Here is a 15,532-nt window from a genome sequence, read left to right on the forward strand (position 1 = left end):
AGTTGGTGGGAGTTTGGAGGAAGTCATTAATCCACAGTGAATTAAGGTGCAGAAGACCATGTGTCCATGCCAGATAGTGTTGAGTTGGTCAACATGTTGCCTGGTTTGTTTTAATGATCAATTACAAATCTATATTACAATTATTATGAGCATTTGCTTTTAATTCATCAGAAATCATTAAATAGGTGACAAGCCAGGTATAATAGATTTGCATTTTGCCACATTACACTTTTGGAAGGACAGGTGTTGATTCTGCCTGACAGTATTGGCCCTGTTCTTTGTAGGTTCTTTGTAAGAGCTATAGTTCTCAATCGCCAGCAACAGGTGATCAAAAGCTCTGGCAACGCTACTTGTTGGACATCTTCTAAGACCCACTTTTGGAGTGGCTGTAGCTATGGCAAGAGGGGCAAAGTTTAAAGGACGAATGGGGAGAGCTTTTTAGCAGTTGGAATGTACTGCCAGAGATCGTGATGGAGGCATAATGGTGTTTGAGGATTTTTGATAGGGCACGTGGGTATGCAGGGAATGGCGGGAAATGGATCACCCTTTATTAGTTTATCTCGGCATCATGTTCAACATGGACATTGTGGGCTGAAGGGCCGGTTCCTATACGCTACCTTTCTATTTTCTATGTCTTTGATTTAGCCACTTTAGGCTAATGAAGTAATAATGTGAATTACTTCATTTCACTTTAATAAGTAATAAAGTGATTAGTCATTCAATTGTTTTCCACCACGGACCTATTAAAAGAATTATAAGTTGCATTTGGGGGAGAAAAAATATTAATATATAGGTCCAGGTCCACCACAGATTTTCCGGCAACTGGTGGTCTGACCTCTCCTGGACAATCTGGACAAATTCTACCCCCAGATGTCCCGCTAAAAATGTGGTACATAGGCCGCATGAGGCGGCCGATCTCGGCCTCATCCTCATCCTCCGTGAAGGGGGTTGAATTTGGAGGCTGCAGCCAGGGCTCTGGAACTCTGGCCCTGCCAGAGTTGGCAAATCCGTTCCCATAGCCGACTTCCGTGGCTGACTTTGCGGGCCGGTATCTCAGCCCGCCACCTCTGTTGGTCTGGCAAAACAGATAATACAACAATGCTCTGAAACCAAGGGTGCCGGAAAATCGGTGGTGGGCTTGTACCAGTAATTTAAAGCTTTTTTTAAAAAAGAGTAATCAATTTCATCATCTTTATTCAATTCCACCATAATGTGTAAATTTGTTGAGAACATTGAGTTGTTAGGACAGAAAGTTTTCCTTTAGTTCGTTGAGGTCAAAACATTAATTTGTTTCCTCGTTGCCATAGGTCAATGATCTCCAGAAGCCTCGAACTGGTGAAAATTTCCTTCCCATGGGACCGTCTCTAACCCCCAACAGTAGCACCCCCTTTTCCCACGATACTGCTTATTCCAGTTGTCGCCAAGACACACCGAATTCGTACAGCCAGTATACGCCGCAGTCATCGCAAGGCACGCCACATACCCCACGGCTGGGAACTCCTTACTCCCAGGATTCCAGCTATTCCAGTCGGCAGAGCACGCCAGTCTATTCTTACTCGCAAGAATGCGGGTACAAATCGAGGAGACCGGCGGAATCTAATTATCAAGATTCCTTCAGGAGACTGGGACACCACTACTCACATAACACGGGAACATATCGAGGTGCTGAGCTTCCGATTAACACCTACAAGTCGGCTCGTTCGGAGGGTGGATCCTACTCTCACAACCCTTCAGCCAGCCAGTCCGGGACAAACTATCAGTCAGCCTTTTCCCCTTACCAGACCGTGCACTCTGCCCAACCAGTGTTTTCCCGTACTTTGGATCAGCACCATGGTCAGGGATCCAGAGACCACGATTACAGAAGACCTGTGCTACCGTCCGATGCCTTCGGGCACAACAATACCAATGTGGACACTGCGCCCGCAAAGGAAAAAGTAGAAGATCCAGTTCCTGTGGAAAGCACCGTCTCAAACGATCAAACTCCTGCTTCCTCGACCAAATCTCCAGAAAGGGCCGTGACTCCTGAACCTGTAACACCTGAACCAGCAGGTAGCTCAACTAAACCCAACAGTTTGGATTCTCGCATTGAGATGCTTTTGAAGGAGCAACGGACGAAGCTTCCCTTCTTTGACCAAGAATCGGATATTGATATCAAAATGGAGCACAGTCCCATATCTTCCTCTTCCTCTCAGCTTTCTCCGTTACCACTTCCTGGGTCAAACACGCATTTGGTTCAGCAAGGTCCTACTCCGTCCTCGCGGCCGTCCAGCACCGGCCTGGAGGACGTCAGTCCGACTCCTCTTCCAGACTCTGACGACGAGGATCCTGTTTTCGAAGCTGTTCAACAGAACCAAAGCTCACGGTCAACATCGGAGGCCAGTATGACACCTGTTGACCAGTCTAGTCAGATGAGTAGGTTTTCCACATCGTCAGACAGTAGGACTCCTGCAGTTAAAACAGAGAGCTGTGAACCCAACAAAGATGCCGTCGAACCTGCGCCTGTTCCAGATGCACTGGAAGAAGTAAGTAAACCAATTTTGCTGCCATAAGTTTGCATTGTGTTAGAACCATTGTTCAGCAGAACAGAGAACAAGCTATTTGGCATTGGACTCCTGGTTGTATTTGTGATGTATTCTTGAATTTGATCCTAATTTTGTTGATTATGTCAACTTATGATCCAAATGGAACATATTGCAGTAGCCATGCTTTATATTATTGTAAATTTGGTGTCTTGCCTGTGTTTTTAATTTACTTTGCAGTGGCAACTGCCGTAGCCAAAAGGGAAAGGACTTGTTAATCCTAGAAATCCTGGTTAAATGTCATACAGCAGACATTGGCATTACTTTTCATTGAGTTCAGTCTGGGGCATAATGTGTCTGGAGTTCCACTAACTTGTTGGTGTTCAGCTTGAAACTGAAGGGAAAGCAAACAGTTCCACAATCAGACTTGTGTATTTGAAAGTTGTTGGCGTAAGTACAACATCCATTATACCAGTGCAACCCAGCTCAGTGCAACTAATTCCATTGAATTTATAACTAATTAGAATATAACTTTCTTTAGAGTTTTGAGGAAATATCATACTATCTCAGTGCAGATAGAGTAATTAGATCCTTTCTGTTTCTGCTGACTTTTTAACAAGAATGAATCCATTAGTTCCACTCTTTTGGACACTTCTCACAGACATTTTGTGCCAGTTTTTCTGTGCCAGTTTTTTCATAATTCATTTTTCACAAATACTGTAGCTTTATTCCAAATTATAACCCATTACATAAAACTTCCTGTTTTTCCCTTCTAGTTTCTCTTGAGTTGCTTTTATTTCCTAATGTAAAAATCCTTGTAGTCTTTCTTCTAATTGCAAGTTTCACTTTTGTTTCCCTCCATCTGTCAGTCCACTATCACCACCCTCTGGGCATTCTTTGTGTGTATTACTCTGTTTTCCTCCTCATTAAATATCTCACCTTTTGACCATTCTTCCAACCTACCCAGTAACCTGGGCACATTCTTTCCACTATTTAATCCAGATTGGCACACTTGAAAAGTTAAGTTGTTCTTTCATTGTTCATATCATCAATCAATTGTAAAAAATCTCATGGGTATCAATTTATCCTTGGTGCCCCATGCTAAGGGCATCAATTGGTAATTGATCCGACTCATTACCGCTGAAATTTAATAGCATTAAAGTTGTTGTAATTGCTAAACTTCAAGGTTCATAGATCTCTGGGCATAATATATATCGTCAACAGATTCATCATGATTTGTAAATTCTGAAAGAGTGAGATCCCATAACGTGAATGGCTGTAATGTGAGGATACTATTTCTTATTCATCAATTATTGTATTCCCTCTACGATCCTTCAGAGGTCCCAAATATTCTTTCTCTCTTTGATTTCGTTGTCATTGTTTCCTACCATGGTTTGAGAAGCCACCTTTTTACAGCAGCATAACTCAATGAAATGGAAGGGGTAGCGTGGAATTGAGTGATTGCTCTAGAATGCAGGCCCACCGACTCCATGCCGACTGTCCATTGCCCGTTCACACTAGTTCTATGTTATCCCACTCCATGCACATTAGGAGCAATGTACAGAAGCCAATTAACCTACAATCCCGCACGTCTTTGAGCTGCGCGAAGGAAACCAGAGTACCTGGTAAAAACCCATGCGGTCACAGGGAGAACAAAAACTCCATACGGCCAGCACCCGAGGTCAGGATTGAACCCGTGTGTCTGCGCTGCAAGGCAGTTAATTTGCTGTGAATTGAACCTGCACTTCATCCTCGTCTACCTGCCCTGTTTGTGTTTCAATGAGCTGAAGTGATTGAAATGGGCTCTGGTCAAGAGAGAGCTAGATGGAGCTCTTAAGGATAGCGGAGTCAGGGGGTATGGGGAGAAGGCAGGAACGGGGTACTGATTGAGAATGATCAGCCATGATCACATTGAATGGTGGTGCTGGCTCGAAGGGCCGAATGGCCTTCTCCTGCACCTATTGTCTATTGGTCAACTTCAACAGGATTTTCTGCTTTTTCCTTTAGTTTTGCTCAGTGGGTAACCGTGATAACGTACTTGGGGTTTTTGACTGCGGAGTGACTACAGTGGAGATTAAAGTTGTTTGCTGAGAATGCTTCAACAAGATCCTCCACTTTAAACTTTTGCACATTGTTGTAATCAAAATCTCCCCTAATGCAAGTCAGATTTCCTTAAATATTTAACTCTTGAACAGTATGATGAAATGTGTAGGGAAATCAATAACTGCAACAAATAAGTTAAACTTGAATCATAACTTTGTTTTAATTTTGAGGATGTTGATGTTGAGACTTCTTTTGGGTTACTGTTATTTGTTTTGTTTAGCCATGTGGGAACAGGCTCTCCAGCCCACCAAGTCCATGCTGACCAATAGAACACTAGTCCTAGCCTACACACTAGGGACAGTGTTACAATTTTCAGCAGCTAATTAACCTACAAACATGCTCGTTTTTGGAATGTGGGAGGAAACTGGAGCACCCGGAGAAAACCCATGTGGTGACAGGGAAATCATACAAACTACGTACAGACAGCACCCGTAGTCAGGATCGAACCCAGGTCGCTGGCGCTGTAAGGCAGTAACTCCACCGCTACGCCATTGTGCCACCATTAGGACATAGGAACCCACCTAAGCTTTTTCAAGGCTCCTGTATTGCAATCTTTATTGCAACCTTTTCCATAGGAATTCAGCCTAGGTTGAAGACTGTATCAGATTTTTGCGATTTCAATCCTAGATATTGCCCATTGCTTCATTTCCAATGGGACTTTTCACTCTGAGGAAATGGGGGCAATCTGAAGCAATTTGATCTCTCTCTAATTCTGGTCCTGTTTCCGGTTCACTCTCTCCTATCATTCACCTGAGCTTGGGCATGTTAGAACATTTTTTTAAAAGTGTTTTGGGAGAAGAAATGAATCTTTGGTTAGATAAAATGAATGATCGAGTCAACCAAGTATCTGTACCTGTTAATTTTTCTTCAAATTGTTTTATCCATGATGGGTAACAGGGGTGGAGGCAAAGTTTTTATGCTAGGGTCCTGATCGGTGCTGATGATTGACCTTACTCATGACACTGAATGAAAACAACATACAATGCAATGGTAGAGCTGCTTCCTCACAGCACCAGAGACCCAGGTTCAATCCTGACCCCTGGTGCTGTCAGTGTTGAATTTGTACATGCTCCCTGTGACCATGGTACTCCGGTTTCCTCCCATATCCCAAAGACATGTGGATTTGTAAGTTATGTGCCTCTTTAAAAAAATAAAAAAATGTCCCTAATGTGTAGGTAATGGATGAGAAAATTAGATAAATAGAAATAGTGTCAATAGACAATAGTTGCAGGAGTAGGCCCTTTGGCCCTTCGAGCCAGCACCGCCATTCAATGTGATCATGGCTGATCATTCTCAATCAGTACCCCGTTCCTGCCTTCTCCCCATACCCCCTGACTCCACTATCTTTAAGAGCTCTATCTAGCTCTCTTGAAAGCATCCAGAGAATTGGCCTCCAGTGCCTTCTGAGGCAGAGAATTCCACAGATTTACAACTCTGACTGAAAAGGTTTTGACTGAAAATGGGTGGTTGATTGTCAGCGTGGGCTCGCTGGTCCCGAGGGCCTGTTTCCATGCCGTATCTCTAAACTAAACAACTTCATCGAAAGTGCTATCTGACGTTTACATTTTTCTACACATCAACTTTTGATAGGAACTCTTGGTGCAAATCTTTTATTGAATAATACTGTTTATTGACTAATTACATGAAAGGAGAGTGGTAGTGTGGGAGGGGGGAGGGGGTGGTGGGGGGGGGGGAGGGGATATAGTGCATCATTTGGGCCAGGAAATGTACATAAAAATGTCAGACATGAAAAAGAGATTGCGGGGTAGGTCATTTAGGACTTAGACTTAGAACCTTTTCACTCGGAGAGTTGTGAATCTGAGGCATTCTCTGCTATAGAAGGCAGTGGAGGCCAATTCACTGGATGTTTTCAAGAGAGAGTTAGATGTAGCTCTTAGGGCTAATGGAATCAAGGGTATATGGGGAGAAAGCAGGAATGGGGTACTGATTTTGGATGATCAGCCATGATCATATTGAATGGCAGTGCTGGCTCGAAGGGCCGAATGGCCTATTCCTGCACCTATTTTCTGGGTCATTCCATGTTTTTCGGTCATTTGCAAAAGGGAATGCTGCATTTTCTTGAGCCTGAAGGGGTGGGAAAAATATTTTTGATTTTCTGGTTGGTATTGTCAATTAATTTACAAAATAGCATGACTTTGGATTGTGGGAGGAAACCCGCGCAGTCACAGAGAGAACGTACAAACTCCGTACAGACAGCACCCATAATCAAGATCAAACCTGGGTCTCTGGTGCTACACCACTGTGCTGCCCCAGATTACCAAACTCATGTGCAGAAGTAGGAGTTGTGTGGGCCGAGGCACATAGAAACATAGAAAATAGGTGCAGGAGTAGGCCATTCGGCCCTTCGAGCCTGCACCGCCATTCAATATGATCATGGCTGATCATCCAGCTCAGTAGCCTGTACGTGCCTTCTCTCCATACCCCCTGATCCCTTTAGCAAAAAGGGCCACATCTAACTCCCTCTTAAATATAGCCAATGAACTGGCCTCAACTACCTTCTGTGGCAGAGAATTCCACAGACTCACCACTCTGTGTGACCCCTGGTTCTGGACTCCCCCAACATCGGGGACAATCTTCCCGCATCTAGCCTCTCCAACCCCTTAAGAATTTTATATGTTTCTATAAGATCCCCCCTCAGTCTTCTAAATTCCAGCGAGTACAAGCCCAGTCTATCCAGTCTTTCCTCATATGAAAGTCCCTCCATCCCAGGGATCAATCTGGTGAACCTTCTCTGTACTCCCTCTAAGGCAAGAACGTCATTCCTCAGGTTAGGAGACCAAAACTGCACACAATACTCCAGGTGCGGTCTCACCAAGGCCCTGTACAACTGCAGCAGAACCTCCCTGCTCCTAAACTCAAATCCTCTTGCTATGAATGCCAACATACCATTCGCTTTCTTCACTGCCTGCTGCACCTGCATGCTTGCTTTCAATGACTGGTGCACCATGACACCCAGGTCACGTTGCATCTCCCCTTCTCCCAATCGGTCACCATTCAGGTAATACTCTGCTTTCCTGTTCTTGCCGCCAAAGTGGATAACCTCACATTTATCCACATTATATTGCATCTGCCATGCATTTGCCCACTAGCCTAATCTATCCAAGTCACTCTGCAGCCTCCTAGCATCCTCCTCGCAGCTAACACTGCCTCCCAGCTTCGTGTCATCCGCAAACTTAGGGATGTTGCATTCAATTCCCTCGTCCAAATCATTAATATACACTGTAAATAACTGGGGTCCCAGCACTGAGCCTTGCGGTACCCCACTAGTCACTGCCTGCCATTCCGAAAAGGACCCGTTTATTCCTACACTTTGCTTCCTGTCCGCCAACCAATTTTCTATCCACCTCAACACTGAACCCTCAATACCGTGTGCTTTAAGTTTGTACACCAATCTCCTATGTGGGACCTTGTCGAAGGCCTTCTGAAAGTCCAGATATAACACATCGACTGGTTCTCCCTTATTCACTCTACTAGTTACATCCTCGAAAAATTCTATAAGATTCGTCAGACATGATTTGCCTTTGGTAAATCCATGCTGACTTTGTCCGATGATTTCACCACTTTCCAAATGTGATGCTATCACATCTTTATTAACTGACTAGCATTTTCCCCACTACCGATGTTAGGCTAACTGGTCTATAATTCCCCGTTTTCTCTCTCCCTCCCTTTTTAAAAAGTGGGGTTACATTAGCTACCCTCCAGTCCTCAGGAACTACGCCAGAATCTAAAGAGTTTTGAAAAATTATCACTAATGCATCCACTATTTCTGAGGCTACTTCCTTAAGCACTCTGGGATGCAGCCTATCTGGCCCTGGGAATTTATCTGCTTTTAATCCATTTAATTTACCTAACACCACTTCCCGACTAACCTGGATTTCCCTCAGTTCCTCCATCTCATTAGACCCCCAGTCCCCTGCTATTTCCGGCAGACGGTTTATGTCTTCCTTAGTGAAGACAGAACCAAAGTATTTGTTCAATTGGTCTGCCATCTCCTTGTTCCCTATGATCAATTCACCTGTTTCCGACTGCAAGGGACCTACATTTGTCTTAACTAATCTTTTTCTCTTGACATATCTATAAAAGCTTTTGCAGTCGTTGGTTATTCTGTAGACTGAATGTAATTGCAGACTGAATGTAATTGCAGGATTAAGTATTAAGTATTCCCTCAGGAGCCTGAAATAAACACCTTTGCTCCGAAGATAGACACAAAATGCTGGAGTAACTCAGCGGGTCTTCAGTATAAACCAGCATCTGCTGTTCCTTCCTAAACATGTTTACTCCTAAGATAATGAAGGCTGGAGTAACTCAGCGGGTCAGGCAGCATCTCTGGAGGAATGGTTTTGGTTCAAGACCTTTCCTCAGGCTGAGAGTCAGGGAAGAGGGAAACTAGAGGTATGAAAAGGTACAGAACAAATCAGAGAAAGGACTCAAGAAAGGTGGAGCCCACAATGGTCCATTGTTGGCTGTGGAAGATATGATAACAAAGGGGTACAAACAGTAAACTAGCAAGACTTCCACAGCCAACAATGGACCATTGTGGGCTCCACCTTTCTTGAGACACACAGGAACATTAAGTAGAAAGGATACATCAATCATATTTGAATAATTGTGAACGCAGTCTCAATCACACAAACCAACCTCTCTTCCATTGACTTCATTTACACTTCACGCTTCCTTGGCAAGGCCACCAGCATAATCAAGGATGATTCTCACCCTGGTCACTCCCTCTTCTCCCCTCTCCCATCAGGCAAGAGGTGCAGAAGTGTGAAAACACACACCTCCAAATTCGGGGATAATTTTCCTCCCAGCTGTTATCAAGCAATTGAACTATCCTATCAACAACTAGAGAGTGGTCATGAGCTACCATCTACCTCATTGAAGACTCTTGGACTATCTTTAATCAGACTTTACTGGACTTTATCTTGCACTAAACATTATTCCCTTGTATAATGTATCTGTATACTCTGGCTTGTTCAATTGTAATCATGTATTTTCTTTCAACTGACTGGTTAGCATGCAACAAAAGCTTGTCACTGTACACATGACAATAAACTAAACTAGACTAAACTAAACTACCATTAGCTTTTCCAGTCATCATATTGAGGTTGAATATTCATGTTTTAGTTGATGAAGATTTGTCTTGTTATGTAAAATATAGCCACATAATTCAGAATGGACAGAAAACGATCCTTCAGATGCCAGACTCTCATTGAGTAACCAAAAATATGTAGATAATTTATTTTAATCTAACATTTAATGCTGCATTATTAAATGTCAAGAAACTGGACCAATTTGTGCAAATAATGCAAAAATCTGTTTTATACATCAGATGGTTTTGGCATAATATCTGGATTGATTTGTGGTCCAAGCGTGATTCCTGCTTTCCTTTTTTATAACATGGACATCAAATGCATATTTGGTGATGTAATCTGGTGTGCACCTCCGATTTCTGCATTTTAACATCTAATTTCTGCCTGTGAAAGAATAACCTGTGGCCTGCAATTATATCTTGAAAAAACAAAGAGTAAGCTCTGTAGCAGATTGGCTGAGAGACTTGACTTAAACAGTCCCTGTTGTTGTATAGATCAGTGACTACTCTGCATTTGTCAGAGGCAGTTTGGAATTTAATACCATATCTCTTGCATCATTGCACAATTCGTGGCACAGCTGGTTAGAGCTGCTGCCTCACAGCGTTCGAGACCCCGGTTCGATCCTAACATCAGGTGTTGTCTGCGTGGTGATTACAAGTTCTCCCTTCACACGTGTGATTCCTTCCACATCCCAAAGACGTGCGGGTTTGTAGGTGAATGTGAAATTGTCCCTCATGTGTAGGGAGTGGATGAGAAAGTTGGATAGTATAGAACTAGTGTGGACAGGTGATGGTTGACGTGGACTCGGTGGACCGAAGGGCCTGTTTCCATGCTGTATATTTGAACTGTAAACTCTCAGATACCTGGTGTGAACTCAAGCAGCATGATGATCCATGCCTGGCAGTGGCACTGGACCCAACGTGGCAGCTTATTTGTAATACGTTGGGTGGGGTGGGGTGTACTTTGACCGAGCCCACTGAAGATGCATATTTTCACCACTCATTCTCCCCCATAAATTGTGTCCTGACTATAAATATTTTCCCTCACCATCATGGCAGCCTTTCCTGCAACTGTTTCATGGCAGCCATGTAGAGAGGTTCCTCACTGCTCTGACAACCTTCCCCTGTCTCCTGGACTCCTGTTGGCAACTGCCATTGGGAAATGTGCAGCAAACAGGAATCCGATTGGAAAAAATCACCGTAATAATTTCTATTAACCTCCTCTATTGTTTTGCTAATGTTCTAATCCTTTTTCGTGTGCTGCACATTTGAATACATTTCCACCTGTTAGCACACCAAGGAAGGAGACACTGCAATTTCCAGGCAAAATGTTTTGTGTGTCCCTCACTGTATGGTTTGCTAACTTTGAAGATCAATTGGAAGGATTTTATGGTTATCAATCCATACCATTTTTTTAAATCACATAATATTTAACCCAAATAAAGACACAAAGTACTGGAGTAACTCAGCATGTCAGACAGCATCTCTGGAGGACATGGATTGGTGACATGTCAGGTCAGGATACTATTTATGTTCTCTAGAGATGCTGCCTGACCCGCTGAGTTACTCCAGTGCCTTTTCTTTTTGTAAACCAGCATCTTCAGTTCCTTGTTTAATATTAAACCCATCAAACGTTTCCTTTTCCCTTTTACCTTGTGTATTTTTAAAATATATACATACGGGTAAAGACGGTTAGCAGTTCAAAATATAATATGGGAAAGAATCTCTTACTTCCTTGGCTACAGCTTGTAGTCTTCCTGTGAGTCTCCTCTGGAATGCATGCTAAAACACGCTTAAATATCCCCTGTTAAACATAAGTAAATACAATGCAGTTGCTTGTATTCAGTAGAGCCTTTTTAACATTACACTTTGAAATATGCACCCTGTACTTGATAACCCTTCAGTACATTTACTACTGTTCATTACTGCTAATAAGTTTTGTTTTCCTCTCATTAGTAGTTTGAGATCTGTATTCGATTGTACTGTGATTCTAGTATGTTTTTCTTTTTGAAAACACATTGCTTCTGCAATACCATTTTGTGTGTTTCCCAGCAGTAGTTTAAAGATGCAGCATGGAAACAGGCCCTTCAGCGCACCAAGCCCATGCCGACCAGTTCACACTAGTTCTATGTTGTTCCACTTTGTCATTCCATTCCCAATATACTAAGGGCAATTTACAGAGGTCAATTACCCTGAAAAACCCATACATCTTTGGGATGTGGGGGTAATCTGGAGCACCTGGGGAAACTCACACGGTGACAGGGAGAACATGCAAACTCCACACAGATACATGTGAGGTCTAGTCTCTTGGTGCTCTGATGCAGCGGTTCTACCAGCTGCATCACCCTAACATAGATAGACACAAAAAGCTGGAGTAACTCAGCGGGACAGGCAGCATCTCTGGAGAGAAGGAATGGGTTACATTTCGGGTGGAGACCCTTCTTCAGAAGAAGTCTCATTCAGAGATGCTGCCTGTCCCGCTGAGTTACTCCAGCTTTTTGTGTCCATCTTTGGTTTAAATCAGCATCTGCAGTTCCTTCCTACCCTAACAAAGAGTCAGTTTAAGGTGGATTTCAAATATACACTTGGATATAAAAATGACTGTTCCAAAATTGTATATTTTGAGTTTGAAAAACACACCATCTAATGAACAGACCTGGAAACGGGCTATTTGCCTCACTCAACACATTCACACTGACTATCAAATATCCACTTGCACTAATCCTACTTTTCCTCTCAAGACTGCCAATTTCCATGAATTCTATTTTTGTGAGATCATTTCAGTTAGAAATGCTTGAAGGATCGGTATATAGTCCAATGAAGTGACCTTGAAAATAAAGAATTACTGGTAATACATGTAGATTACACAATCAGTCAAGTCTGCTGAGAAAACGCTTATTTTGTCTGCTTCTACTCTTTTATGCCTGTATCTTTTTCTCTCACACTTCGCTGAAATTCTTACTCTTGCCCTGATGCATTTTTTAATGGCTACCTGGACTTTAGTTCACCCAAAAATTCACCCGCAGGGGCGGATAGTGACACAAGGGTAGAGTTGCCGCCTTACAACGTCAGAGACCTGAGTTAACACCTGACTGCAAGTGCTGTATGTACGGAGTTTGTACGTTTCTCTGTGACCGTGTGGGTTTTCTCCGGGTGCTCCACTTTCCTTTCCCACTCCAAAGACGTAGAGGTTCATAGGTTAATTGGCTTCGGTAAAATTGTAAACTGTCGGTGGTGTGTAGGATAGTGCTAGTGTACGGGGATCGATGGGCTGAAGGGCCTGTTTCTATGCTTTATCTCTAAACTAAACTAAAATAAAGCCACTTTCTCCACTCTTGTCACATTGTCTTTTCCTGGAACATAGAAACGTGAATTTCAAAATGTTTTATTTCTGTGTTCCAAATATTTCTATGGCCTCCACAAAATTGTGTTAGTTTTCCTCCTAACCGAGCAAGTATTTTAATGTTTTCTTTAAAAAATCCACCCCTGATAGCTGTTTAAACATTCCAGCTGTCTGCACTGTCACTGTTGACAATTTAAATCTCTCCTTGTGCTTTCAAAATCTTAAAATTGTCTTTTCCCCCGCCCCCCCCCCCCCACCCTGGATTTGGTTGCTAGCTTAGTATCTTTATTTTGACTCGTTCCATTCTTGAATTTTTTACCACGTCTAATTCTTTCTGAATTATGAATTACAGTCTTATTCTATGTGCAGAATTTGATGCAAATAGTTTTCCATGTGAATAGATCCTTCAGTGTCACAGACTTATGCAGAAAGATCATTCTTGTATAGAATTTGTTTTGCAAATCTTGATGATGGAGGCATAACAACAAGTTAGCTGATTTCTTGCAAACGTTTTCTGAATTTGTTTTTGTTATCTTTATTCAAATAAAATTGGTAGATGTAGGGGTAAAACTGAAGATAATGTTGTAAATAAGATCGTTCTTGCCTTCTACACTTGCCTTCTCAAATTTTGCAGAACTCTGGTGTGTATGCTTTCTTGTTTAATGCAGCCCTGGCTGAATGGGCAGTAACATGCTAAAACTTGCATTCCACATTCATCTCTTATTAAACCCCTAACACGCAGCTCTTGATAGGAATGTCAAATTTTATTTCAAAACACGAAAGTACTAGAGGAACTTAGCAGGTCAGATGGCATCCGGGGAGTGAATGGACGGGGGACATTTTGGGCAGGGACCCTTCAAAATTCAGACGTCTTGAGGTCGAAGAAAGGTCCTTACTCTAAACGTTGCCAGTCTATTATATTGCCTTCCTAGATGCTGCCTGACCAGCTAGGTTCCTCCACCCCTTGTGTTTTGCTCAGGATTCCAGCATCTGCAGCTTCCTGTGCCTCTACTATATTTTTTCTCGTTAACCCAAAAATGTTAATTTCCTTTGCTTTGTGGAACGACTTTCTTTCCTTCCCTCTGATGTAAGTGCTTTGGTAATAGTTATTCCACTCTATATACATATGGCCTTGTTATGTAGCTGTTCTAGGGATGAGCGACGGGGCAGGGAGGTGGCATCTGCCATGGGTCTGTTTGACGGTAGGACAACTGCAGTGGAACATTGTTGTGTGGAAGGCTGGAGTTAATGTGCGCCTTCACCAGTCTCTCGAAGAACTTCATGAAGTGCTATGTCAGAGCCGCTGGATGGTAGCAAATAAGGCAAGATGCCATGCTTTTCTTGGGCAAAGGGATGATAGTTGTCCTGTGCTTCAGATGACCACCATCTTCTTATTGTAAGAAAATAACTGCAGATGCTGGTAGAAATCGAAGGTATTTATTCACAAAATGCTGAGGTATCTCAACAGGTCAGGCAGCATCTCAGGAGAGAAGGAATGGGCGACGTTTCGGGTCGAGACCCTTCTTATTGGTTAATAAAGACGGCTTTGAGACATGCCACTTTCCATAAAGAGGTTATGACCTATGATGTACATAAAATTGATTTCACTGTCACATAATATATTTTTAAGACATCATTTTCTTGTCCCAGCCAATCGAATCCGGCGTAACTGTATGAGCTATGATAGTAAATTGATTTGCCTGATCAACTTGTACTAGTGAAAGAAAAAAATACATCTGTATGCAAATTGTTTTACAGTTGAAAATCACCCACATTCCCTGATGTTATTGACTTAAGTAGAACAATGAACTACTACAGACCTGTTCTCGTCGGCAAGCGAGAGGGGCTTTTGGTGGAAAAAGCCCTCATTCCTTGTGCATTTGGGCAAAATTATCCCACAGGAGAAGCTAACACCTGATGTGCTGGGGGCTGGCTCAACTAGGTGCTTTGCTTTTCTCTCTCTTTAAAAACTCACAGCAGTCTTTCTTGACCAATTCATTTTAAATTGACCTGTGGCATCTGTTCTTGCATCTGTATCCAAATCTAGTTGACATTTATCTTGGTTTGGTGATAATGATGGTCTGACATATGGACCTGTCAGTGGGGACTTAATACCCTGTTGAATGGGGTTGATCTGATGATCACAGAACAATCTGCTTTTTCAACCTGAGCAATTAGATTTCCCCAAGCAACTGTAAATTTCCTCTGTTGGCAGATCTGAGGATTTAATTTTATTTGTTATGTTTCCTTAAATGTCAGAGATTTTAGAGCATTGAATAATACAGCCTTCAGCCCACAATGTCTGTACTGAACATGATGTAAATTTAAACTAATCTTATCCACCTGCACGTGATCCATTTCCCTCCATTCCCTGCATATCCATATGTCTATCTAAAAGTCTCTTAAATACCACTATTGGATCTGCCTTCATCACCACCCTGGCAGCAGGTTCCAGGC

The 15,532-nt window shown here is 42.6% G+C and overlaps 1 protein-coding gene across 2 annotated transcripts in view; it reads left to right on the forward strand.

The window, feature by feature from the left end:
• The window catches only part of setd1ba (SET domain containing 1B, histone lysine methyltransferase a), an 89,131-nt gene that overhangs the window by 9,397 nt on the left and 64,202 nt on the right, over nucleotides 1-15,532 (forward strand). For both annotated transcript variants that reach the window (XM_078421663.1, XM_078421664.1), the window contains one exon: nucleotides 1,308-2,522. In XM_078421663.1, coding sequence (XP_078277789.1) covers nucleotides 1,308-2,522 — 1,215 coding nt within the window. The remainder of the gene's footprint in view (nucleotides 1-1,307; nucleotides 2,523-15,532) is intronic.

The sequence above is a fragment of the Rhinoraja longicauda genome, chromosome 25 (assembly GCF_053455715.1).
Source record: "Rhinoraja longicauda isolate Sanriku21f chromosome 25, sRhiLon1.1, whole genome shotgun sequence".
NCBI lineage: Eukaryota > Metazoa > Chordata > Chondrichthyes > Rajiformes > Arhynchobatidae > Rhinoraja > Rhinoraja longicauda.